The sequence below is a fragment of the Nerophis ophidion genome, linkage group LG04, assembly GCF_033978795.1.
Source record: "Nerophis ophidion isolate RoL-2023_Sa linkage group LG04, RoL_Noph_v1.0, whole genome shotgun sequence".
Classification (NCBI taxonomy): Eukaryota; Metazoa; Chordata; class Actinopteri; order Syngnathiformes; family Syngnathidae; genus Nerophis; species Nerophis ophidion.
This window is the reverse complement of record NC_084614.1, coordinates 13,822,935-13,848,308: the sequence shown is the minus strand read 5'-3', so window position 1 is coordinate 13,848,308 and position 25,374 is coordinate 13,822,935. Positions and strand designations below refer to the sequence as shown.

Here is a 25,374-nt window from a genome sequence, read left to right as displayed (position 1 = left end):
AAACATAGTAAATGAGGGGGGGGGGGGGATTCTAGGGGGGAGGAAATTTGGCGTGACAGCCTTTTCTTTGCTGTTGCAGTGAAGCATCAGGCCAGTAGAGGGCGCCCTCCACTTTCTCGAGCAGAGTCCGTTTAAAAAGACTGGCTCTGTCACGCCAAATTTCTTCCCCCCTACAAAAAACTTCCCCTCCATTTACTTTCGGGGTCATGATTAATACAGACGTTTTGTTAACGCTATATTATAAAAAAAAAAACCTATTTACAAACCCAAGCTATGAGGTGACGCATTTACTTTCGGGGTCACGTTTCCTCTTATGTCATCCCATAGCTTGTGTCTGTAAATTGTTTTTGAATTTTATAATATAGCGTTAACAAAACGTCTGTATTAATCATGACCCCGGAAGTAAATGGGGGGCGGGAGGTTTTTGTAGGGAGAAGAAATTTGGCGTGACAGCTCGTTATTAACATAGAGATTTTGGGCCGCCATCTTGGAGTGGTGATCCGCTCCACTCAGTGCAATTCATTTAGCAGGAGCAAAGAACTGTCAGCTCATTTAAAAACAGTAAATGGAGGGGGGGTTGTAGGGGGGAAGAAATTTAGCGTGACAGTCTTTTCTTTGCTGTTGCAGTGAAGCGCCAGGCCAGTAGAGGGAGTCTAAAAGTCTGGCTCTGTCACGCCAAATTTCTTCCCCCCTACAAAAACATTCCCCCCCTATTTACTTCCGGGGTCATTATTAATACAGACGTTTTGTTAACGCTATATTATAAAATATATAACGCTATATTATAAAAATACAGACGTTTTGTTCACGCTATATTATAAAAAATATTTAAAAACTATTTACAAACACAAGCAATGGGGTGACGCATTTACTTCCGGTGTCACGTTTCCTCTTATGTCATCCCATAGCTTGTGTTTGTAAATTGTTTTTTAATTTTTTTTTTATAATATAGCGTTGTATTTTTTATAATATAGCGTTAACAAAACGTCTGTATTAATCATGACCCCGGAAGTAAATGGGGGGCGGAAGGTTTTTGTAGGGAGAAGAAATTTGGCGTGACAGCTCGTTATTAACATAGAGATTTTGGGCCGCCATCTTGGAGTGGTGATCCGCTCCACTCAGTGCAATTCATTTAGCAGGAGCAATGAACTGTCAGCTCATTTAAAAACATAGTAAATGGGGGGGTGGGGGAGGGGGTAGGTAGGTTTTTATAGGGGGGGGGGAAATTTGGCGTGACAGCCTTTTCTTTGCGCTTGCAGTGAAGCGCCAGGCCAGTAGAGAGCGCCCTCCACTTTCTCGAACAGAGTCCGTTTGAAAAGCCTGGCTCGTTATTAACATAGAGATCTTGGGCCGCCTTCTTGGAGTGGTGATCCGCCCCGCTTAGTGCTATAGCTCGTTATTAACATATAGATTTTGGGCCGAAATACGGTAATCATCAACTTAAAGTGCCCTCTTTGGGGATTGTAATAGAGATCCATCTGGATTCATGAACTTAATTCTAAACATTTCTACACAGAAAAAAGACACCTTTAACATCAATATTTATGGAACATGTCCACAAAAAATGTAGCTGTCAACACTGAATATTGCATTGTTGCATTTCTTTTTAAAATTTATGAACTTACATTCATATTTTGTTGATGTATTATTCAATAAATATATTTATAAATGATTTTTGAATTATTGCTATTTTTAAAAAAATCTCACGTACCCCTTGGCATACCTTCATGGTTTAGGTTCCTCAACACCACTTCAAGATGGCGCCCAAATTTCTTGCGTCACCAGCAGTCAATGCTCAGATGTTGAAAACGGAAGTTAAAGCCTTGACCCCGGATGTATAAACCGTCAGTACGAGTCGACGAACGCTACTGCTACAACTAGAAAATATTGAATTGTTACGAAACAAATAATACGTCTTTATAAATAATAGATTCGTGCGCCAGACGTTTGTGCTAAGATAGCCACGCTACAGTCGCAAAACGACTTTTCAGTTGCGTCGTAGTCACCGCCCGCTCGTAGCCTAGTTAGCTCCGAGCTAACGGAGCTAACGATAAAGAAAGACAAAGCTCCGCCGTGGAATATTTATCAACAATGGACAGTTTGGAAACTCCGTACGAGGACGAGGTGTCCACAGACTTCATCGAGTGCATGGTGAGTTTGCTGGTCGTGACCGGCGGCACACAAGATAATGCCAGCTCTTTCCCAAGATGGTCACATGTTTGCCTGTTTTATCTGCAGGTGTGTGACAAATCTGCCCGGGGCCTGAGTTTGTATAAGATACACCTGACGACGCCCGGACATTTAAAGGTACAAAATAATGTCACAATAGTTCAGTAAACTGCCAAGGAACGTGGAAACTAGGCATGGGCCGGTGTGCGAGAACCTTAGACAAAATATCACGATTTTACGATATCCCGCCACGGTATCTTACTGTAATCACAGCATACATTTTTTTTGTAATGGCTTTTAGTGAATATATACTTTTTTTTCAGTTAAACACCCATTCCAGAACAATAAAACATAATACTCAGCATCAAGGGTTAGAATTGGGGGTTAATTTGAGCGTGCATGAAAGACTCGTGGATGAGGATAGTGAGAGTGAAGGACTAGAAAAGCAAAACAAAAAAAAGACGGGGCGGTGGGAATGATTCAGATGTTATTAGACACATTTACTAGGATAATTCTGGAAGATCCCTTATCTGCTTATTGTGTTACTAGTGTTTTAGTGAGATTATATAGTACCTGAAAGTCGGAGGGGTGTGGTGCCTGCCAGTGTCTCTGGTGGGAGGAGGTAACAGTCAGCAGCTGCAGGAGGACGCAAGCTCCGCTCATGTCTACGGTAAGAGTAGGGGTGTAACGGTACACAAAAATTTCGGTTCGGTACGTACCTCGGTTTACAGGTCACGGTTCGGTTCATTTTCGGTGCAGTAAGAAAACAACAAAATATACATTTTTTGTGTATTTATATTTACCAAATTCGTAAACAATGGTTTGTTCCTTTTAACATTGGGAACACTATAATAATTCTGCCCACGTTAATCCACATTAAACTGCCTCAAGTTGTTGCTTGGATGAAATATAATGACACAACTTTTCCTCTACATATAAAAAGTGCAACATTAAACAGTTTCAAGTCAACTCATCATGCTTAATTTATTACAGCATTGGGGAAGCCTTTAGTTGATTTTTTAAAATGTAAATGTTATATTTTTATTAACATGTGATAGCATGGACCCTGCCATTCAAAACTAGGCTGCTACATTACTAATGATTCATGTAACTATAGCTGAAAATTCATCCCTGACCACCATGGAGTTTATGTAGGCTTTATGATGCACTTAAATTAGTTTATACACTATCAGAGACAGAAACTCTTTATTTAATATAATGTCATTTTTTGCTGCTTCAACACACCTCAATCAACACTGTCCGTAACACACGCGCGCGCACACACACACACCACAAAATGAGTTAACGTTCCGCTAAAAGCTAACTAGCCTTCACCTAAAGCCAGGACTGCGAGTGAGCTGAGCTGCAGTTTGTTTCTAGAAGGTCAACGGGCTCATAGTGATGTTTAGAAAGTAGTTGACTTGGAATATAATTTGGGGAGAGTGAGTTACTCCCCTACTAAAGACCTATCTGCTCGACATCGACACTGAAGCCCTGACGACATGCTGGGATGGGCGCCAGCGCCCCCCGCGACCCCGAAAGGGAATAAGCGGTAGAAAATGGATGGATGGATGGATTGGCTTTGTATGTAACCAATCAGATGGTTGTGTGGGCGGGACAATGCAGGGTGCTGTGTACAGACACAGAGGCAGAACGGAGCGGAGCAGCTTGTTAAGACTTTAGCATAGGCGGCTACTTCATATGTACGTGTTGAACTCGTTCGGTATTCCTCCGCACCTAACCGAAACCCCCGTACCGAAACGGTGCAATACAAATACACGTACCGTTACACCCCTAGGTAAGAGCCAACTTTTTAGCACAATTTTCTCACCGAAACCTGCCGGTTGACATGTGGTCGGGAACCATGTTCGCTTGACCGCTCTGTTCCATAGTAAAGCTTCACCTTCGGGAATTTTAAACAAGGAAACCGGCTGTGTTTGTGTTGCTAAAGGCAGCTGCAATACACCGCTTCCCACCTCCATCTTTCTACTTTGACTTCTCCATTATTAATTGAACAAATTGCAAAAGATTCAGCAACACAGTTGTCCAGAATACTGTGGAATTATGCGATTAAAGCAGACTACTTATTGCTTGGATCGGGCTGGAAAAAAATGTCCGCTACAACCGGTGACTTCAAACGCAATTTAGTAAACTAAAAAGGCCGCATTGGCATGTGTTGCAATGTTAAGATTTCATCATTGATGTATAAACTATCAGACTGCGTGGTCGTTAGTAGTGAGTTTCAGTAGGCCTTTAAATCACCAAAATTGATACCCGGGCGCGGCCACTGCTGCTGCTCACTGCTCCCCTCACCTCACCTCCCAGGCATACTTGCCAACCCTCCCGATTTTCCCGGGAGACTCCCGAATTTCAATGCCCCTCCCGAAAATCTCCCGGGGCAACCATTGTCTCGAATTTCTCACGACAGCAATATTCTTTAGCGTCTTCTCTCACCTGAAAAGGAAACTATTATATATGTCTCCGTTATCCATAGATTTATCTATAACCCATAAAGTAGGCAGGCACGGAGCTATTTCTCAGCGTGTGTTTATTCCAGCCGACACGTTAAAACACGGACGTACAACATCCGGGTTCCCATCATGCATTGCTTCATAACTACGGAAAGTAGTAATGTCCAAAAACATAACCGAGTCGAATCAGAAGATTCCATTAAATATTTATCACATATGATACATTCAATAATAAAATATATATAACCTGTAACATGTATATAAAAAATACGTCAAAAAATGGATAAATTATGTACATATACACAGTATTTAACATTTAACAATGGAGCTAATTGGAGTTGCTCTTTTCCGCCGATAAAGCACTCTTAAAAACACCCAAACATCTCCATCACCGTAGTATACACATGCTGTAAGTATAAATAATGCAATAACATTTTGTTGCACGGATAGAGAGATTGCGACTCACTGGGGAGAAGTTCTGCAAAGTAATAATAACAATACATTTTATTTATAAGGCGCCTTTCTTGCCACTCAAGGACACCGTACAAAATCAAAACAATAAAATCAAATGGGATGAGTGTGAATGTTGTCTGTCTATCTGTGTTGGCCCTGCGATGAGGTGGCGACTTGTCCAGGGTGTACCCCGCCTTCCGCCCGATTGTAGCTGAGATAGGCGCCAGCGCCCCCCGCGACCCCGAAAGGGAATAAGCGGTAGAAAATGGATGGAGGGATGGATGGGATAAAAACAACAAAGATAGAGAAGAAAATATGATTACAATGAGTAAACAGTCCGGAATAGGTGAGATTTGTAACAAAAACGAGGAGAGAAAAAATATGATTACACAGTCAAATTTCCGATAGTTTCAAATCAGTTGGGCAATATGAGCCCATCAACACGGACGAATGCTGTGATGGCTACAAATAAAATGACAATGTGCCCAGCCTCGTTTTTCCAACTAGGGTAAATGCACTTTAAGATGTTCAATATTTGGGAAAAGTTTTGCTTACAAAAATGTATTTATTTGTTTGTTTATCTATTTATTTATTTAGGAAAACAGTTATTTACCTACTGAATACAGAACAATGGTATAAAAAATATACAGTAATAACCAAGGTTTATATCCTTTTAAATGGTTACTTGTTTCATGATCAAATATTATTACGTTAAATTATAAACGCTGCATTCGTTATTTTTTCCAGTTAAAGAGCGTGATGTAGACAAATGCTCTGAGTCTGCATAATTTGTGAAACTGAAACAATAAAAAAGAATGCCATTTTAAGGTTATGATGCTAACACTGATACTCGTAAACTCGTTAGCATATTAGCTCGTGTTAGTGTTGCTAGTTTGAATACGATAGCACATATGCCTGAAAACAATAATATCAAACATGACAGTTTAGTAGGAATAGTTTTAAATATATTGTAAAACTTACAAATGTTACCTGGAGGGGTTAATGAAGAATCCATATGAATAGAAACACTATAAACTACTAGTAGACGGAACGGCACTTGTACTTCCAGTTCAAGGCACTAAACATAAGGAAATGGTGTAGACATTCACCCAGCAGCACCTGCAGTGGTCAAACTCGTCAAAAGGATGGCGCCAAACAAAAAAAATAAACACATCTTTTCAGTGTTCTTAAGTGTTAAAGGAAAATCGTTGAACACAAAACATTGTTAGCGAAGAAAAATACACAAATTAGCTGCAACGTTTTCTAAGCCGTAGGAAAAGGGTAGCGGCGTATAGTTCTGAAAATGCGAGTGATAATAACTCTACCTACGATTTCTCTTGCTGCTATTTTTAGGGCAGTTGAAGTACGGACGGTGTAATGGTAATTTTTAAAACCATAATTTTTTCATATTGTGTAATGCCTTTTTTTAAAGTTGGACCTGCCCATGTCTAGTGGAAACGTGATCCAAATGTGTTTTACACCACGCATATCTACTTCCAGTCGACTTGAGTAATGTTTGGTATGTATTAAGTGGTGATAATGCACTGATGACATTTAAAAACTGACATTGGTGCTGAATAGTTGTTTGTAGCGATGAGTCCATGTGCATTGCAAGGCTCCTGTTATATTGTGTTCCCTGGGAGTTTTAGCCAAGACATAATCTTCTGAGGTCCTCATGCAGGTTAGGTACAGCAATAACAAAGCATGTTCTGATTTTCTTACCCTAACATGGCCTTTGGACATTTTTCAATAGTCTGCAGCAGTGAAGCAACGGATTGCTCTCTTTTTTTCCCCTTCATGACTGCAAACATTGCTGAACCTTCTCCGCAACCAGGAGAAGAATATTCACCTGATGGAGGAGGTAGTCCAACCTCCATGTCACATTGACCAAAGGTCTTCGGCTTTTCTTTGGTCCCGAATGGCCATTTGGTCCTGCTTTCTTCTAGGTCATCACCCCAATACCTCAGTGCTGCTTTGTCCCAACTCCTGTTCTTGACATTTTTCCTTTCATCTCAGTCAAGTCTGAAACTGTCCTTTCATCTTTATTTCTTATGGAATGCTTTTGAAATTGGGGAATACTTTGTGTTCTTTATTTGCAAACATGGCAAACAAATAGTCCTATTTTAAATACTAATTAGCGTTGGACCACTTGAGCCATGCGTTTAGAAAAAAAGTTTTTCTTTGAAGCTTGATGTTGTCTTGAGAAATGTTAGGGCTGCGTGATACAGCTGAAAACTGTGTTTTATATTGGTCGATATCATTCATTATTGATATTTTCATGACTTATGGCGAATAAGGAACATTTTTATGTTAAATGTAATCTTCCTCTGAATTTAATCCCTCAGCTACCTGCTCTCAGGCAGAAAGGAAATGTCAACACACACATGGAAAACATTCAATGTAAATAAATAGTAAAATCACATTGAACACGTAACAATAAATTGGATCATAAAATGACAAGTTCAAAAATAAGGAACATGTAAGGAATGCTTAATAAAGTGTAGGAAAATAGTGCCAAGAGGAAAAATGTAAAAATAGAGAAACCTGAGGACTATTTTCTGCAGGTTTAGTACCAGCTGTGCTCTAAAGGGTGAGCACCTTGCATCATTTACAGACCACATTGGTCTGACTACGGTCCCTTTTTTTTAAAAAATCCCCCAAAAGTGCCATACTGTCCAGGTGACTTTGCGTCTTTGATCCCCAATTCCTTCATTTTGACTTTCTCTTCTCACTCCATGCAAAGAATCAACCTCCAGACAAGAACATTTGATAGTTGATACTGTTGATACTGTTAGCGTGTCACTCCCACTGATCATGTGATCACTTCCTGCGTTGCTCGCTTACCCGAGACCGAGTTGCTTTGTTCATGCAACCAACCTTGCTTCCATACTTCCGGAAAATAAGTAAAAATGATATTATGGTTTTACCACCCAGCCCCCGATGAAAGCTTTTTTTTCTCCTTTCGAGATAACTTCCTGCTTCTCAAGACCAGTATATATACATTTAAAAAAATAATACATATAAGTGTAGTGTGTGAACACCTGGAGGTAAGTAAGACTCAAACAAAGGTTTATGTGATGTGACCTAACTAAATATGACATCACCACTGAGTTAGTGCTAATCTCACATCCATTAATTAGTCGTGAATCTTGTGTCCTTGTTTCCATCTAACAGCGAGTGGAGGAGAGTGGTGATCACGTCCTATTTTGCTTTCAAACTTTGATCGGGGCGGATCAGAAGTACAAACCGTGGCTCAGAGTTGTTTGCTAGCAGTCAGGCTTTCTCTGATATCGCAGTGTGTAACGGATTGTATTGTTTTTATCTCTGGCTCTTGCTGCTGGGGAAGCAACCCAGTCCCTTTAGCCCGCTCGGCTGTGGAACTCAAATGATAGACCCGCATGCTCACCTAAGGCCAGCTCTGTCCAGCGCCGTCATTTCATTTTCGTGAAGAAATTGCAGACCCTTCTGCCCCAGGGTCATCGTCTATGGCCGTCTTTTTGCACTTTCTCGGATGCAACAGCGATGTTCAACGGCTTTTCCTTGCTGAATTTTGGCAGCTTCTTTGCCGGTGCAGGTCTTTCCATGGACTTTCCAGGCATCACAGCTGGCCGTCATCACACACACGGGCCATGACACGTACATGTAAACTAAAAACAAGTCTTTTTAATAGGTTCAATATTTCATCGTTGTGTCTTTACACTATGCCTTTTTGTTCTATTTTTCAGTTTTTGTTCTCTTTGTATTGTGCCATAAGCCCATATAAAAATGTATCCCCGCCAGAAAATGGCACCTGGGCTGCACTTTGGACACTCCCGGTTTACATATTTTTCAGAGAAGGTGAAGTGTTACCAAACAACAGTGTCTCCAGGCTGAAACTTTGTAGCGTGATCGCTATCAGGACTCCCGTTAGTCAAAGGCCACCTAGCAATCTATTGGTGGCGGTCCAAATGTATCTGTGTCTGGCCATAGCAAATAAATGAAAAACCTTGGATTAGGGCTGCACAATTAATAGACACAGAATTTTCAAAAACATTTTCTTAACATTTGTTTATTGGGTTTTTGGCCACATAATTCACAGGAACAGTCAAACACATCAACTCCAGCCCTGATCAGTAACAAAAAACAATCATGATAATTGAATAAATATATTTAAACAAAACCCACATAAGTCAACATAAAACCACATACAGCTGCATTCCTGAATGATCACAGAGAGATACAACAGCCAGCAAGCACACAAAAGGCTCATCAACCACCCACTTTTCAATTGTGTTTCATTCAGGGTTCATTTGGAGATCAATCTGTCCTACATATTTCAAAAACGCACCCCACAGTTCTTGGGGCTCTGCAAAACATCCGTTCGATGTCAGCCTAATCTTCTCCAGTTTTTAGAAAATAAAGAACATCTTTAATACAGCGGATGTGGCAACGAAGCGCTGTTGTCTTTCAATTCAACACAGTGAGTCTTCTATCCAACAAAGTAGTCAATGCTACAAGATTATTTTTGGATTTCCTAAGGGTAAATTACTGAGGTGCTACCCCAAATAGTCCGCTTAGAGTATTCGGTTCAATCCTTTTTCCAGCGACCACAGACAGTGTTAAACATTTCTGTCTAACAGCTATTTAGGGATGGGCAGAGCCAAAACATTTTTGTAAAATTTTCTAGGGACTGTTGCCATTGATCACACGATACAAATATTCCGTCATACATCTTAGCAAGTTGAACCTTAGTATAATAAATATGATGTATTATCTTGCATTGAATAAGGCTGTCTCTTGCAAAAATAGATGACCTATGAACTTAAGATATCTGTCCAGCTTTCTTCAGATAGGGTCATTCCTAAATCCTGGATAACGTAACCGCAAGGCTTAGGGGTTTCCGGCATTTGAGTGACCGACATATAGAGAATTGTTGAGCCTCGCGTTTGTTCATCTTTCGCTTCAAACAGGAAGAAAGAAGTCTCACTCTTCACGTCACTCTCAGCACTTGAGTGTGTTTGCTTAATTGTCGAATTAATTGTGCCCTGTGAGCCTTCTTTTCAATCATCCACAATCTTTGTGTCTGTGGGCAGAGAGCGAGACCGCCAGCTTTACACACAGGAAGCATCCAGCACGGACAGAGACTCGCGACTCGCTAGTGAGATGTTTCGAAAGTAACAAAAATTAAGAGAAAAAAGTATGATAACAAAGCCAAATGTCTCATTGAGGGAATATTCCAGCTTCAAATCGGTTTGGCAATATGAGCCCATCAACACGTGTGAAAAAAGGGAGAATGTCGTGCTGCCAAGAAACAAAAAGACAACGCCCGACATCGTTTTTCCAACTGGAGAAAATACACTTTAAGATGTTCAATATTAGGTACAATTTTTGCTTACAGAAATCTGTATTTATATATTTGTTTATTTTTGTATTTAGGATAACAAACTCATTTACCTCCCAGTTACAGTACAATGGTAAACAATTCTGAAGTAATGACAAAGGTTTATATCCTTATTAATGGTTACCTGCGTTATTATCAAAGATTATGATTACTTTACATTATAAACACTGCATTGGTTAGTTTTTCTGTTTGAAAATGTGATGTAAACAAAAGCTCTGAGTCTGCATAAAGCCAAAAATGTTTGAAAGTAAGTCATTGCATATTTTTTTAATGTGTGGCACCCTGAGACAAGAATATGTTGATTGACAGTATGAAAGAGACATATATTCGCCTTTCTCTATATAAAATATAAAAATCGCAAGTCAGATCGCTATTTTGTAGGGCAAAATTAGTTTTTTTATTCATAATCGTGCAGCCCTTCACTAGATTATAAACACTTCATATTAAAGATTTTTATTTTTTTATTTTATTTTGGGAAAAATAATAATGCACACATGTTTTAGCAATCATAGCTTTTTATCGAAGTGTTTGCTTCGAGAAACAACTGTGTCAGTGACTCAACTGGCTGGATCATGAAACCGTCATATGAATCATTCGGACAATGAAACAGTTGATGCTTTGAATCTTATGTATCGGTTATTTTATTCTCACCGAACCAACCTTTTAAACAGGGCTTCCATTTAGTTTTACTTCAAGGGTTCGAAACACGTATGAAATAGTCCATGTCCAGTCAGTTGGATTTATTCCTACATTAATAGGTGAGGAACCCCACCCAGTCGAAGCACTCTGATTTAGTAAATGACTGTTAAAGATGTCTCACAAGTGCACTGATTGACTTGTTGCTTTCCTTTCATTCCTGGCAGAAAGAGGAAACCCATGTTGCCGCTGGTAAGTACATTTCGCCTTTAGTCTTCTGGCCGTTCGAGGCTATGATGGCCTCACGTAATGTTATTACACTGATTTGTAAGACCATTGAATACAGGTGAAGGTAAGCGGTGTCCATCATTGAACTAACTTGAAATTGGCACCTGTACGTTTGGCAAGGTGTTCTGGCTGATGACTCAACGTCTGGAAGTAAACCAATCCAAGAAAAGCAGCAGTTCTTCTCTAAAACTGGTTCAGCAGCATGAAGCACCTTTGCCTTTAACTGGAGGTTCTAGCTCTGAAGTCCACTCATGCCTAAGTCCTGTACAATTCCACACTGCAACATCTTTATGGACCCATAGCAGCCAATCGTGGTTACCTCTGGAAGCTCATTTTGTCTGTGAGCTTATTCCTTTCATCTCTCACCTTTGGAAACCATGTTCACAGTATGTTAGAATGTAAATTCGCATTCCTTTTCTGCTGAAAAAGGTAACAATTTGGGATGTACCGGCCCCTGGTGATGAAGTGCTACCAGCCTGTTCAGATCAGTGACATTCCATATGTTGAGCTGGCAAGAGAAAGAGTTTTCAGCAATTGAATGCAGTCCTTCGTTGTCTGTGGAATATTCTGTAAATCTGGCAAAGACCACAGGGTAAGAGCAAAAAATGGAACTGCACTGCTCCCCTCTCCCAGTAGTTGGCAGTGAAAAAGTCCATAGCTTTGTGTGCCCAAGCTTTTCGTTGCAAAATGACACCATTTCCGCCAGGTGGGAGCGAATCTTAATCTCTGCCGGTGCGAGTTTGCAGGTGGCAATAGCTGAGCCATGTCATAGCAGCGATATGGAACGTGCTAATGAGCTAAATTGTTGGTAAGCAAGACACACAAACTGGTCTGCTTCCCACTTTTTTCCCTTTAAGTGATGATCCTCCGTCTTCACCGGACTGCAAAGCGTTCACTGCAACCCGTGGTTAGAAAGACCATTGCGGGCTGAAAAGAGGTATGAATAGGTTCCCAACTTTGGACAAAAGAGCCCGAAATATCTTCACAGTCCTGGACCGTTCAGCTGAACTGAACTGATTGAATGCCATGAGAATACGATCACCTGGATGAATGAAAACATAGACATAGACATCTTCAAGGTCTACAAACCGTGTTAACGCTCCACCTGATTATTTCTGAATCAGTAGCTTGTTGCTGGAATGTGTCCGAACAGGGCCTAAAGTTTCTTGCCAAACAAAAGTGTTCCTTGAGGATGGAGACAAGCCCTGTGTCTTGATTGATCATGTTCTTCTTTTGTGCATTGTGCACAGATGTTGTTTCTTGTTTAATCTGTGCCAGCTAGTATAACCTGAACTAGGCATTTTCCATCATAGGTTCAATCGGTCACTGTGCTCAAGATGGGACAGTTTATTTTTATTTGCTGAGGCAAGTTGGTAAACTTCAAGTCTTTTGATTTTCTTGGACATTGTTCTTCATTCAAGGACAACTCAAAGCGAACGTGTTCACTGTGGACAAGGTTAAAACTCTGTCATCGTGCTGGTTGATGATTGAAAGCTCACGTGTTAATTGGTTTGTGAAGCCTCATGCATCAAGATCGGGACAAAGTGAGCTGATGGTTTTGTGTGCCGACATCTTGACCAAATCGTCAGACGCCAATCCGCCGGACACAGCTTTGGACTTGCATGGCGGAATATGCGGCAATTCTTGAGGGGCGTCAATATGCGTCCGCATAAATGACACTCTTGAATGGTTTACTACCTCCAGTGACGTGGGACAAATCTGTGTAGCCACCTCAGACGTCTTTAATTGAGTTATTAACCACCGGATGGCCAAGGTTTGTTAATGGAAATCCCAGTGTGTCGACCATCTGGCTGACACGGAGTATGCCCGAAACACCATTCCGCTTAGCTCATCCTACAATCAACTGAGGAACATTTTAGCCATCTATCAGGAGGAGACAGAGAATCGTGGCCTTCAGTTATACCTGATCCACCCTTCCTGCAAGTATGAAATGAAGTTGGTAAGCCCATCAACAGGAACTGGTCAACCTGATTGTCTCTAAGCACACTGGCAGCCCTACTGCCCCCTTGTAAGTAGGGATGGGTACGGGTACTTCTACAGGTACCACTCATATTCTATTCGTATAGCCAGATACTGATTTACTTAAAACCAATACATTGTGTTGCACGTGACAACACAGGCCGTTCTGCTGGTTGCAAAACCGGCACCGACTGAAGCGCTTGTCGGGTAAACATGCTTATTCGTCGCGGACTGGTTGTGAGCATGCCTGATAGAAAGGGCTCAAAAGTGTCTACCTTTTCAGAATGCACTAGCTCAATGCTAATTTACATTGGCTACGCCATATACATGCTACTGATTAACATTAGCAATTTTCCATGGAAAGTTTCATCACGTTTGCTAAGATGCATGTTACAGTCAAACAGCTGGTGTGTAACAAGTACAATACTTACAGTATTAACACTCTGTAGAACTCTACGAAAGACCAAACTGGCACATTCAGCTAAATGGCAAAGACTACTTCTTGACTATGAAAAGATCGCTAGGACAAACTGAAATGATTACATACTTGCAAATGACACTCCGAAGTGTAATATAACAAATGGACACCACAGTTAATATTATCTGTTCAATGTTATGTAAAAACCAAAAGATATTAAACATGTATTACCACATGAACACACACACAAAAGTACAGAAAATTGGTACTGGTGAGCACCGATATTGATTCCCTGGTATCAAGAATTCGAAAGGTACCCGTCGCTGCTCGCAAGGGCTCTGATAATGATAATAAAACAGGTAATAATAATATGCTTCAGAAAGAGAGCAGGGGGCGTGAAAGAAAAGCATCTAATGGGTCATTTGATTCCAAATCATAGAAAGCATCCAAATATTGCGCATCATAGCACAGTTTGTATTGCAGAGTGAGTGTTGATGTAATTTACTTACATCAACACTCACTCTGCAATACAAACTGTGGTTTAACGAACAAGGTGTACTGTTTAAACCAGGATAATATGCATGTCAGATGTCCTATCTTATCATAATCAAGCAATCAAGGTAAACACAGAAAAAATTGCTACATCTGTGTTTCTACCATATTGTTATGGTGTAAGTTAAACCTGATCTGTTGTAATGTTCCTTTCTTTGGACTCCTCAGGTGGCGGCATCAGACCAAACACTCTGCCAACGTTCAAGGATATTTTACAATACCTGGATTACCTGAACCTCGACGAGCCCATCATCGGTGAGTGACACGACACGCGCCTTCCCCCAAATGTCCCCGTGTAACCACTCCGCTTTGCTGTCGCAGGCTTGAACTACGTGGAGGAAGTGTTCGGTGGCCCGGCCGACTCCCCTTTGGGGCCCAAGTACTCGTGCCTGCTGTGCCACGTCACCGCACACCTGCCCGAAATAGTCGGTCACATCATCGGGCGTAAACACAGGCAGAAATACATGGTACTGCCTCAAAAAAGCTCTTCTCTGGATAGTTCTCGTTGGTCGTGTCCGTTTCAAGCTGTCGGCTTCTGTGTGTGCAGGAGGTGAAGCGTCGCGACCTGGTGACGTGGGACGCGAACACTGTCGCGGCACAAGGAGGGAAGTTGATCCGCACCAGAGCGGAGATCATAGAGCGACAGGATGGCCGCGGACATCCAGTGGTAGGACACGTCAGTTTGAAAGGGGAACTGCACTTTTTGGGGGAATTTGGCCTGTCGTTCACAATCATTATGGAAGACATGACGACGCATGGATTTTTTTTGTATGCATTCTAACTTGTGAGACCTCCTCTATTTTGCCTATAAAATCTTACAAATAAGATTTCAAAAAGCGCAGACAATTTACATTTGGTGACTTGAATATTAACCAAGTATTAGTGATATTGTTATTATAAGTGCTAGCACAGACAAACTATCAATTGTGGTGACGTGACCACTTCCTGTGTCCCTATGTTTACATCATCGAGTGCTCTGCTGCTTTCTCGCTTCCCTGCTGCCTCGAAGTTAATTGTAGATCCTAAATCATTAGAGATGTCCGATAATGGCTTTTTTGCCGCTATCCGATATTGTCCAACTCTTTATTACCGATTCCAATATCAACCGATACCGATATATAGAGTCGTGGAATTAACACATTATTATTCCTAATTTTGTTGTGATGCCCCCGCTGGATGCATTAAACAATGTAACAAGGTTTTCCAAAATAACTCAAGTTATGGAAAAAAATGCCAACTTGGCACTGCCATATTTATTATTGAAACCACAAAGTGCATTATTTTTTTTAACATGGCTCAAAACAGCAGCTTGGAATTTGGGAAATGCTCTCCTTGAGAGAGCATGAGGCGGTTGAGGCCGGCGGGGTTTTTGGGTAGAGGAGGGTGTATATTGTAGCGTCCCGGAAAAGTTAGTGCTGCAAAGGGTTCTGGGTATTTGTTTTGTTGCGTTTGTTGTGTTACGGTGCGGATGTTCTCCCGAAATGTGTTTGTCATTCTTATTTGGTGCGGGTTCACAGTGTGGTGCATATTTGTAACAGTATTAAAGTTGTTTATACAGCCATCCCTCATTGTGATCTGTATGACTGTTGACCAAGTATGTCTTGCATTCACGTGTGTGTGTGTGTGTGTGTGTGTGTGTGTGTGTGTGTGTGTGTGTGTGTGTGTGTGTGTGTGTGTGTGTGTGTGTGTGTGTGTGTGTGTGTGTGTGTGTGTGTGTGTGTGTGTGTGTGTGTGGTGTGTGGGTGTGGGTGTGGGTGTGTGTGTGTGGGGGTGTGTGAGTGTGAGTGTGAGTGTGAGAAAAGCCGTAGATATTATGTGATTGGACCGGCAGTATACATTACATATATACTTACATCATTTAAATGAAATCCCAATGGAGGTGTTTGGATGTTTTTGAAGGGATTTATAGGCAGAAGAAAGCGGCTTCATTGTTAACAGACTTTTGATCAGAGTTATTTGTTATTTAGAACGCGGAAAAAAATCATCGTCATGTCTCTCATTGTGAACGACAGTCAAAATTTCCAAAAAAGTGCAGTTGCCCTTTAGGTGGACCAATGAGTGCAAGAAATAACTTCCTCCTTTGTCCTTCAAGTTCCTGCAGAAATGGGAGGACACAGAGAAACAAACATCAGGTATGTGAATACAAAGGGAGAACTCCTTTGGCAGATGAAAAACGCTTTTATTGTCAAGCTAAAAACTCCCCACCTGATGGAGATTTTTACACGCTACAAGTAAATGTATCAAACAAGTGACAAACAAAATCCATCCGTCATTCTGTTGTATTGAAACCAACACAACAAAAGAGATGACAACCTGTTTTTTTTCCCCATAAATTACCGTTTTTTTTCAGATTATAAGTCGCAGTCTTTTTCATAGTTTGGCCGGAGCGACTTATGTGTGAAATTAATAACACATTACCGTAAAATATCAAATAATATTATTTATCTCATTCGCTGAAGAGACGAAGAAAATGTCAGCAATCGTCACAGAAACGTCAACCGATAAGAATTCGGCGGGGAAGGGTCATGGCAGAAGTGCATTGTGGGTCATGCAATGCTAACTGCTATATGCTACTGCCGTAGCTATTAAAATGGATCATTTCATCGTTGGCGGTAACTTATAAAAACTGAGAAGGGCTGAACATAAATGGCACTGAAAAGGAAATCATGTACTGCAGATTACAAACTGGACGTAGTGAAATATGCAGCAGAAAACGACAAGAGGAAGCAGCGCATACCTTTGGAGTTGGCAGAGTTGTTTAGAAGCGACATCGAGGAAGAAGATTTCATGGGATTTATCGATAAGGAGTGACAGATTGTTCGGTAAATGAATAGCATGTTCAATATGTTATAGTTATTTGAATGACTCTTACCATAATATGTTAACGTTAACATACCAGGCACCTTCTCAGTCGGTTATTTATGCCTCATATAACGTAGTCTTATTCAACCTGTTGTCCACTATTCTTTTTTTTTTTTTAAATAGCCTTTCAAATGTCTATTTTTTGTGTTGGATTTCATCAAATAAATTTCCCCCAAAAATGCGACTTATACTCCAGTGCGACGTGTATATGTTTTTTTTCCTTCTTTGCCACGCGTTTTCGGCAGGTGCGACATATATTCTGGAGCGATTTATAATCCAAAAAATACGGTACTATTTTTTTAAGTAAAACAGTAACTGAATGTTTTTTAATTTACAAATACAGTAGGCTTGGGCGATATGGTCTAAAAATAACACTCGCACAATGTCTAGCATTCTTTATCATTCTCAGCAAAATCCCTTTTTTTTTTTAAATAAATTGTGGTCTTTTTGTTACGGATATAAATTTGACTTTGGATATAATATTTTTCTACAAACTAAAAAGGTGAAAGCTGTGGGTATTTTGCCAAATACTGGCATATTTCCTTTTACTCATATGTTGATCAATATGCGTTTCTCTAATCGGGTGCATCTCAATTATTTTCTGTTACGCCCCCCCCCCTGCAAAGAAGAAAATATTTTGTGTCCCCCCCATTTTCCACCGTGACTACAAATGGCATAATTTTTCTATAAAATTGTTATAAGTACACCTCAGCATTACATTGCATCCTTATTAACATTAAATAAAACAAAAATATATATATGTTGATCAACATACAACAAAGAATAAACTTAATAACATTTGTTTCTAGTTTGTAACAGAAAATATTTAAAGTACATCAATTTGCCTAAAATTAAAAAAACAATTTCCTTAAATTATGAACATTTTTACCAACTTTAACCATTTGATACTGAAAAATACAATCAAATAAACTCAATAATAATACATTTAAACTGGTCAGCAACATGAACTCAGGAGCACCATATATACCGCACTTTAAACTACAAATAAAACAATTTATGCAGTTTTTAATCAAAGCTAGGAAGTCCGGATCATTGGTTACAATGAGCAGGTTTTGTAGTGCACAGCTTTTCAAAGGGAGGTTTGAAGCATAATAATGCATGATACTGATAAAGCATGATCCCTGGGATTACCCCCCACTCATTATAAATAAAGTTATTCAAATATAGAGCTTCCTTAGGGAGGTAAAAATTGTCTTCAATAAAATACTTGTGTAAAAAAAAAAAATGGAGCATTGCAAAGTCTCCAAAGTTTTAATAGGGGTATGAAAGCAGGCTTTTTGACATTAGCGACGTGCAGAAGAGCCGCTTTAGTGATTATTTTAGTGCTTCTTTCTCTTCTTTCTTTCTTTCTCTTCTTTCTAAGCGGGAGTTTGTAGCTACGGTCTTGTTCACCTTGTCTATAGTTGCACTTCCCTGACTCGTCCGGATGGAAAAAGTTTGTTAGGCCACCGTCTTTTCCAAACAAACTTTGCGGGGCGCAGTCACTTATTTTCACGCCGCGAAAAACCAAACCACTGACGACACTTGTCTCTTCTTCGGAACAAACGTCTCGTTTGCGTTAGCATTAGCCATATTTTGCTGGGTGTGTGAATCTCCTTGAAGGAAATAATGGGGAGTGCAGAGCCTACAGAAGTTTCTCTGGGCAAAAAGTGGGACGGAGCAAAAGGAGAAAAACTAATCAATTTTTTTTTTTTTTTTTTAAATCGTCTATACCATGGATGCCCAGAGTGGGGCACGCTGGCCAAATTTGGCCCAAAGGGTGGCTACCACATGTAACACAAGGCAGTAGGTTTCACTGTTAAAAAAAACTGCCTTGGCTGCTCAGTCGGCAGACATTAACGTAAAACAACAGTGGTATCATTTACAGTCATTTGGTGTAAAAACCACTAAAAATTTTACGGCTAAATTCTGGTGACGGAACAGTTAGTTGAATTTGTACATGAAATAGGCTAGCCTACTGTTGGTTTTTCATTTGTGTCTTGTCCTGTTCTCTGCGTAGACCAGCTGACACAGAGGCAGAACAGCAACCCAAACACCCTCCAGACTTTGTTCCAACAGGACGTTTCGCGGTGTGCCCCGGAGAGCCAGGACTTTGACGAGTCGCCCCGTGGGCGCTTACCCCCACACCAGTCGCAAAGAGGCTGCTTTCCTCCAGCCGATGCTCGCGGGTTAAACTTCGACAGGCAGATATACCAGCAAGACGACTATAAGAGGGACGTGAACCGGCTACTGGACCAGAATTACTGTCAGCAGGATCCCAGGGAAGAGGGCCCCCGTGGTTGGGCTGAGCATTACCCAGAAGAGGCCCCTCCCTACAGAAGGATGCCACTGGAGAACAGTGCTGTCAACGAGGTTGTGAGGCACCAGCGACCGAGCTTTCAAGAAGGCCAACCCCGGTGGTCTCTCGACTCAAGCGGGAACCAAAGAGGGGATCACGATGTGCGGCACGGACCGAGTGTCCCGGAGGCCTCCAAGAGGAACCTTCCCTCTCCTCCGCACATGGAGCCGCCACGCGCACACGTCCGGGATTACCTCCACGGCCAGGCGGCTGGAGCTCAGCTGCTTCCCAAACAAGCGGCGGCGGGCTGGGGCGGCCCCGCCCAGACGCCGGGAGAGGGCTCCAGGAGCATGTCGGATATCCCAGAGCCTTTCAGGCGCTTCATGATCGGGCCCCGAGACGACGACGGCAGCGGCGAGGCGTACGGCAAAAAGAGGAAGAAGAGTCGCTTCTCGGATGCCACCGCCGAGGAAGTGGAGGTGGCGCACAAGATGTAAGACACCAGTTAGCCGCTGTGGGGTCTTCATTCATTACTTCTGACCTTTTTTTGCAACAGTTTGAAGGCTGGATACGGACTCCCAGACCCCAAGTTTAGAAATCCTTCCCAATCAGTTGGCGGACCTTCTGAAGCACAGACCCGCGGCCCCGGGCGGCAGTTAGAATCACAGGTAGCCAATCGTGACGCAAGTAGAGAAAAATGTAATACGATCTTAACCTCCTTTGTGTTTGTTTCTAGGACTCGCGTCACTCTGACAGCTACCAGATAGCTAGCTCTGATAAGGAAACAGTCTTTGACATGCTGGTATGATCTTTTTTATTTTTATTGATTTATTACACTTCTGCAAGTGTGACGGGGTTCAAGTCTCCATTGCTCACGTTTTGACCACGGTGAGCCAATATTTTTACACAAAACTATATTTACTATGCACAAAAACTAGGGCTGGACAATTTAATCCAATTTGAATAGATCTAATATAATATAATATATATATACCGTATTTCCTTGAATTTCCGCCGGGGCCCTAATTAATTTGAAACCTCTTCTCACTCCGGCGCTTACCAAAGGCATGCGGTAAAGGTAAGCATGCGCTAATTATTTTAAAAGCTCTTCTCACTCTGGCACTTACCAAAGGCATGCAGTAAAACTTTGACTGTGATGTAAGGATACCATCATGAAAAGCACATTTAATAAAAAAAAACTTTATTAGGGTTTTACCTTTACTTATAAATGAAGTCCATGCCAGCTCCTTCTGATCAAAAGCATTGATAACTTGTTTATACAAGTCTTCCTTATCTTTTTTCAGTTTTAAAAGTCTCTCTGTGTCGATGGAGATCTTTTTTTATTACCTCCTGCTTCGATTGAAAGTTCAGTTTAGAAAACTGCTATTAGACTGCTGCTATCAGTTAGCTCGGCTCCTCACGTGCGGGCGACAACAGAATTAACCTCGGCCAACTCCCCCTCCCGCTCTGCTCCGTGGGTGATCTGTTTATCCCACCGCTGCCACCATAAATTGTAATTGTATAAATACTACACTGGGTATTTAGGACTGGAACATGCTTTATTTCAGCCCGGTTGTTTACATAGGCAGCATAGGAGTAGTGTTGTTCCATCCTTAAAGGTCCGTCGTGCACCCCACTGCGTCATATCCGTCCCAGCACATATCACGTCACTCGTTGTCACTTCTTCTGCAGCCGAGTAGTCACAAGAAGGATCACTAGCGCCCTCTACCACTAGGAGGCAGGAGTCATTTAATGACTCATATTTGACACACGCAGCTACGGTATATTAATAAAACATAGCTGCTTACTGTTCTTTTTAGCATACCGGTATTAAATCCTACTGAATAGCTCTTAATCTTCTTCCCTTTATGCGATTTCAAGTTAGCGGTATTGAAATCAGCCTCCTTCATTTTGAAAATGATGACAGGGGAAGTGTCACTCGTGACGTCACGAGTTTGACCCGGCGGTAAAACTAAGCATGCGATAATTATTTTTGCGAAGCGAGTTTGACCCGGCAGTAATTCAAAGCAGGCGCAGACTATATACCCGGCGGCAATTCAAAAAAATACGGTATTTTCTTTTTGGATTATTTACTCAACTTTGATGGACAGGCAAGTTAATATAGAATATAGATTCATTTTATTGTCCATTGTAAATTCTATTTTTGATATAGTATATTTTTTTGTATCCATATTTGCTCATGTTGCACTGTGGTCTTGGCACAATAACGAGCACCTGACTCTCAGGCCCCTTGACAGAGTGTTTACTTTATTCTGCGCTTGATTCCACCAGAACGACATCCAAATCGAGAACGTGGAAGAAGCTACTTTCCTGAAGGATAAACTGTGCGGCCTTCTCAAAGAATTCAAGTCCATAAAATCAAAGAAAGGCGACGTATGTGCCTTTCCCCAGTCAGTCTTTTTTTGGTTCCTCCAAACGTACACATGAACACAGGTTGACCAGGTCTTCTGTTGCTTTTACAGCAACATAGTTCAGCGCCTCAGATGTCCACACAGCACCAGCACGGGAGGACCGTCATGGGAAATCCCAACTTTAGAGGGACAGAGGAAGACCGCCGCGGACGAGGATGGAAGACGCATGAGATGAACGTGCAGGACAGGCAGCAAGTTCGTGTGCACGAAGCACCCGGTGCCTTCGTCAGAGGCCCCGCTCCCTCCGTCAGAGGCCCCGCTCCCTCCGTCAGAGGCCCCGCTCCCTCCGTCAGAGGACCCGTTCCCTCCGCGAGGGGACCCAATACTTCCATGAGAGGACGTTTCAACGGTACTGTCCACCCACAGGCCACAACATTAGGTACACTTCCGTAGCCAACACCCCCTGTCATCTTTTTTTTTTTTTTTCCCTTTTTAGATGGCCGTGGTTCACAGAATATGTACGAAACACAGCATCCAGACGAGCGAGCGCAGCGTCCAGGACGGTTCCAAGAAAACGCGGCAGTGGCGCACCGAGACCTCCGGCCTGCCTCTGACGGGTTTTTCGATTCGCGCTCGCCGCTGCCTCGCAACATGGAACACGAAGTCGGTATGAACTGCAACCCTCAGTACTCCAAAAGCCTGGAAAAACTCCACTCCACTCTCCTGCAGCTGGTGTCAAGAAAGTAGTAGAAGTAGCCCTACGGTATCGTACGTCCCCACTTTTTGTCGGATTGTGTTTTCGACAATTTACCCCAAAAGTTTGCCCTTTATTTCCTATACTGTCTCAGTTGTCACACGGCCAAACATTGCACCTAACAAACCAGTCTTTGTATTTCTTATAGTAGAAGTTATTTTGGTTTTTGTCTCACCTTTAAGAATGGATTACTGAGATTGGTTGTTGTTGCTTTCTTGATTGTTTCCCATAGACTGAAGTTATTAAAACATTGGTCCATATTTTTGTGTTGCTCTTGTCACTAACATCAGCACTTAATATTTGCGCACAGTACATATTTTGTATTATATATGTTACATAGTTTACTATATACAACATTGTATATTATTGTATGTATGTATGTGTGTGTATTGATACAGTATATTTTTGTGTATGTGTTTTACATATGAATGTATATATACATATATCCATCCATTTTCTACCGCTTATTCCCTTTAGGGTTACGGGGGGCGCTGGTGCCTATCTCCGCTACAATCGGGCGGAAGGCAAGACAAGTCGCCAACTCATCGCAGGGCCAACACAGATAGACAGACAACATTCACACTCACATTCACACACTAGGGCCAATTTAGTGTTGCCAATCAACCTATCCCCAGGTGCATGTCTTTGGAGGTGGGAGGAAGCCGGAGTACCCGGAGGGAACCCACGTAGTCACGGGGAGAACATGCAAAATCCACACAGAAAGATCCCGAGCCCGGGATTGAACCCAAGACTACTCAGGACCTTCGTACTGTGAGGCAGACGCTCTAACCCCTCTTCCACCGTGCATATATACTGTGTGTGTGTGTGTGTGTGTGTATATGTATATATATATATATATATATATACACACACACATATATATATATATATACACACATACGTGTGTATGTATATATATATATATATATATATAATTATATATATATACACACACACACGTATATGCGTGTGGGTGTTGATGTAACCCATCTTCCGCCCGAATGCACCTGGGATCGGCTTCAGCACACCCGCAACCCTGAGAGGAACGATGGATATATATATTTATATTTATAAATACACACACATCAATTTGCTACCGCTTGTCCCTTTTTAATTATATATGTGTGTATACATATATGTTATATATATATATATATGTGTGTGTGTGTATATATATATATATGTATATACATATGTGTATATATACATATATGTGTATGTATATATATATGTATGTATGTATATATATTTATGTATGTATGTGTATATTTATATTTATGAATGTATATTAATATATGTATGAATGGGTATATATATACATATGTATGTATGTATACATATATATATGTGTATGTATATATACTGTATATATATGCACATATATATACATGTCTGTATGTTTGTGTGTATATATATATACATATATATGAATGTATATTAATATATGTATGAATGTGTATATATATACATATATATATGTATGTATGTATATATACTGTATATATATATGCACATATATATACATGTCTGTATGTTTGTGTGTGTGTGTATATATATATATATATATATATATATATATATATATATGGGCATACTAAAACACACCCTAGATTTGAGCAACTGAAATGTTAATACTTTATTATTTACACAGTTAAATGTGCTGACAACAAAATTGCCAATGAAAATCTCAATTATAAACCCATGGAGGTCTTGATTTTGGGTTGCACTCAAAATTAAATTGGAAAAAGACAATTACTCGTCAATCAAGTGGACAGTTTGATTCAGATTTCATAGAAGTGCGATTGACTTAGTTACATTGTAAAGTTATTATACATATTTCCATTTGAAGAACGCTGCGATGACGTAGTGACTTGTCGAGGGTGTACGCTGCCTTTTCGCCCGATTGTAGCCGAGAGAGGCACCAGCCCCCCGCGACCCTAAAGAAAATACGCGGTAGTAAATGGATGGGCATTTCAAGAACGCTAAAGCATAACAGCTAGTGTTTCAATACAGAGGTGAAATTTAAAAAAAGCTTCGTTCTCAGAACTCTCACTTGTGTGATCCTCCAGTCACGACTAAATCGATGTTCTAAAAACGGTATTTTTGTATTATGTGAATACCTAAATTTTTCAATATAAGGCACCCGAGCGAGCAGACGTTGTAACAAAATGACGTCATCACGTTCACGCAACAAAGGTATTTCCGGTTCGAGCCGCCGCCATCTTGTTTCCCCTTGCTAGCTAAATAAAATAAATAATACGCCGAGCCGGTCTTCGCTTCGACACTCTTTAAACGAAGTAAGTATCACGTCAAACTATTCTTGTGTGGTGCACTTTAACATGAATGTCGGCCGCAGGTGGGTAGGACTTGGCCCGTGCTCATGTGCTCGTTCTTGACCAATAGACGGTTGTTTTGGGAAGACGAACACCGGCGCCATTTCCCTTCCTCGCTGTGTGAGGCGCTTATTGGTGGCCCAGGCAGCCAGGAAACTGGCGCGCTCCGTCCTCCATTTTGGCTCCGCTGCCTCTGTGTGTGTCATGCGTGCTGGCGACGCCGAGCTGAGCCCGAATGGCGCCAGTTGCTGACGGGACTTGGCCCTATAAAGGCTTGATTGGTGGAATGTAGTCCGAGGTTTGATTGGTCTGAACGACACATCCAAACGTCGTCTTTATTGGTTCGACTGCTTGAGGAGAGCTTTATTAACTTCCACTTGATTGCGGAGCCCTGCGGTCGCCACACA

At 41.3% G+C, this 25,374-nt stretch overlaps 2 protein-coding genes across 6 annotated transcripts in view; both read left to right on the top strand.

The window, feature by feature from the left end:
• The first annotated feature begins 1,810 nt into the window (after nt 1–1,810).
• Nucleotides 1,811–22,894, top strand: si:ch211-13c6.2 (uncharacterized protein LOC100000125 homolog). Of its 2 annotated transcripts, XM_061897125.1 has the most exons (13): nt 1,811–2,151; nt 2,239–2,307; nt 11,337–11,361; nt 14,516–14,602; nt 14,669–14,814; nt 14,895–15,014; nt 16,440–16,479; nt 19,230–20,001; nt 20,065–20,176; nt 20,245–20,310; nt 21,801–21,902; nt 21,992–22,289; nt 22,377–22,894. In XM_061897125.1, exons 1-13 carry the CDS (start codon nt 2,092–2,094, stop codon nt 22,625–22,627), a joined length of 2,148 nt encoding a protein of 715 aa, XP_061753109.1. In that variant the 5' UTR covers nt 1,811–2,091; the 3' UTR covers nt 22,628–22,894. The 2 variants fall into 2 exon arrangements, with proteins under 2 accessions (XP_061753109.1, XP_061753110.1); XM_061897126.1 differs by lacking the exon at nt 11,337–11,361 and having other exon boundaries at nt 2,081–2,151.
• Nucleotides 22,895–24,792: 1,898 nt separating this feature from the next.
• Nucleotides 24,793–25,374, top strand: part of nfyc (nuclear transcription factor Y, gamma) — a 56,348-nt gene continuing 55,766 nt past the window's right edge. For all 4 annotated transcript variants that reach the window (XM_061897123.1, XM_061897119.1, XM_061897122.1 and 1 more), the window contains exon 1: nt 24,793–24,931. The gene's annotated coding sequence lies outside the window, so the exon portion shown is untranslated. The remainder of the gene's footprint in view (nt 24,932–25,374) is intronic.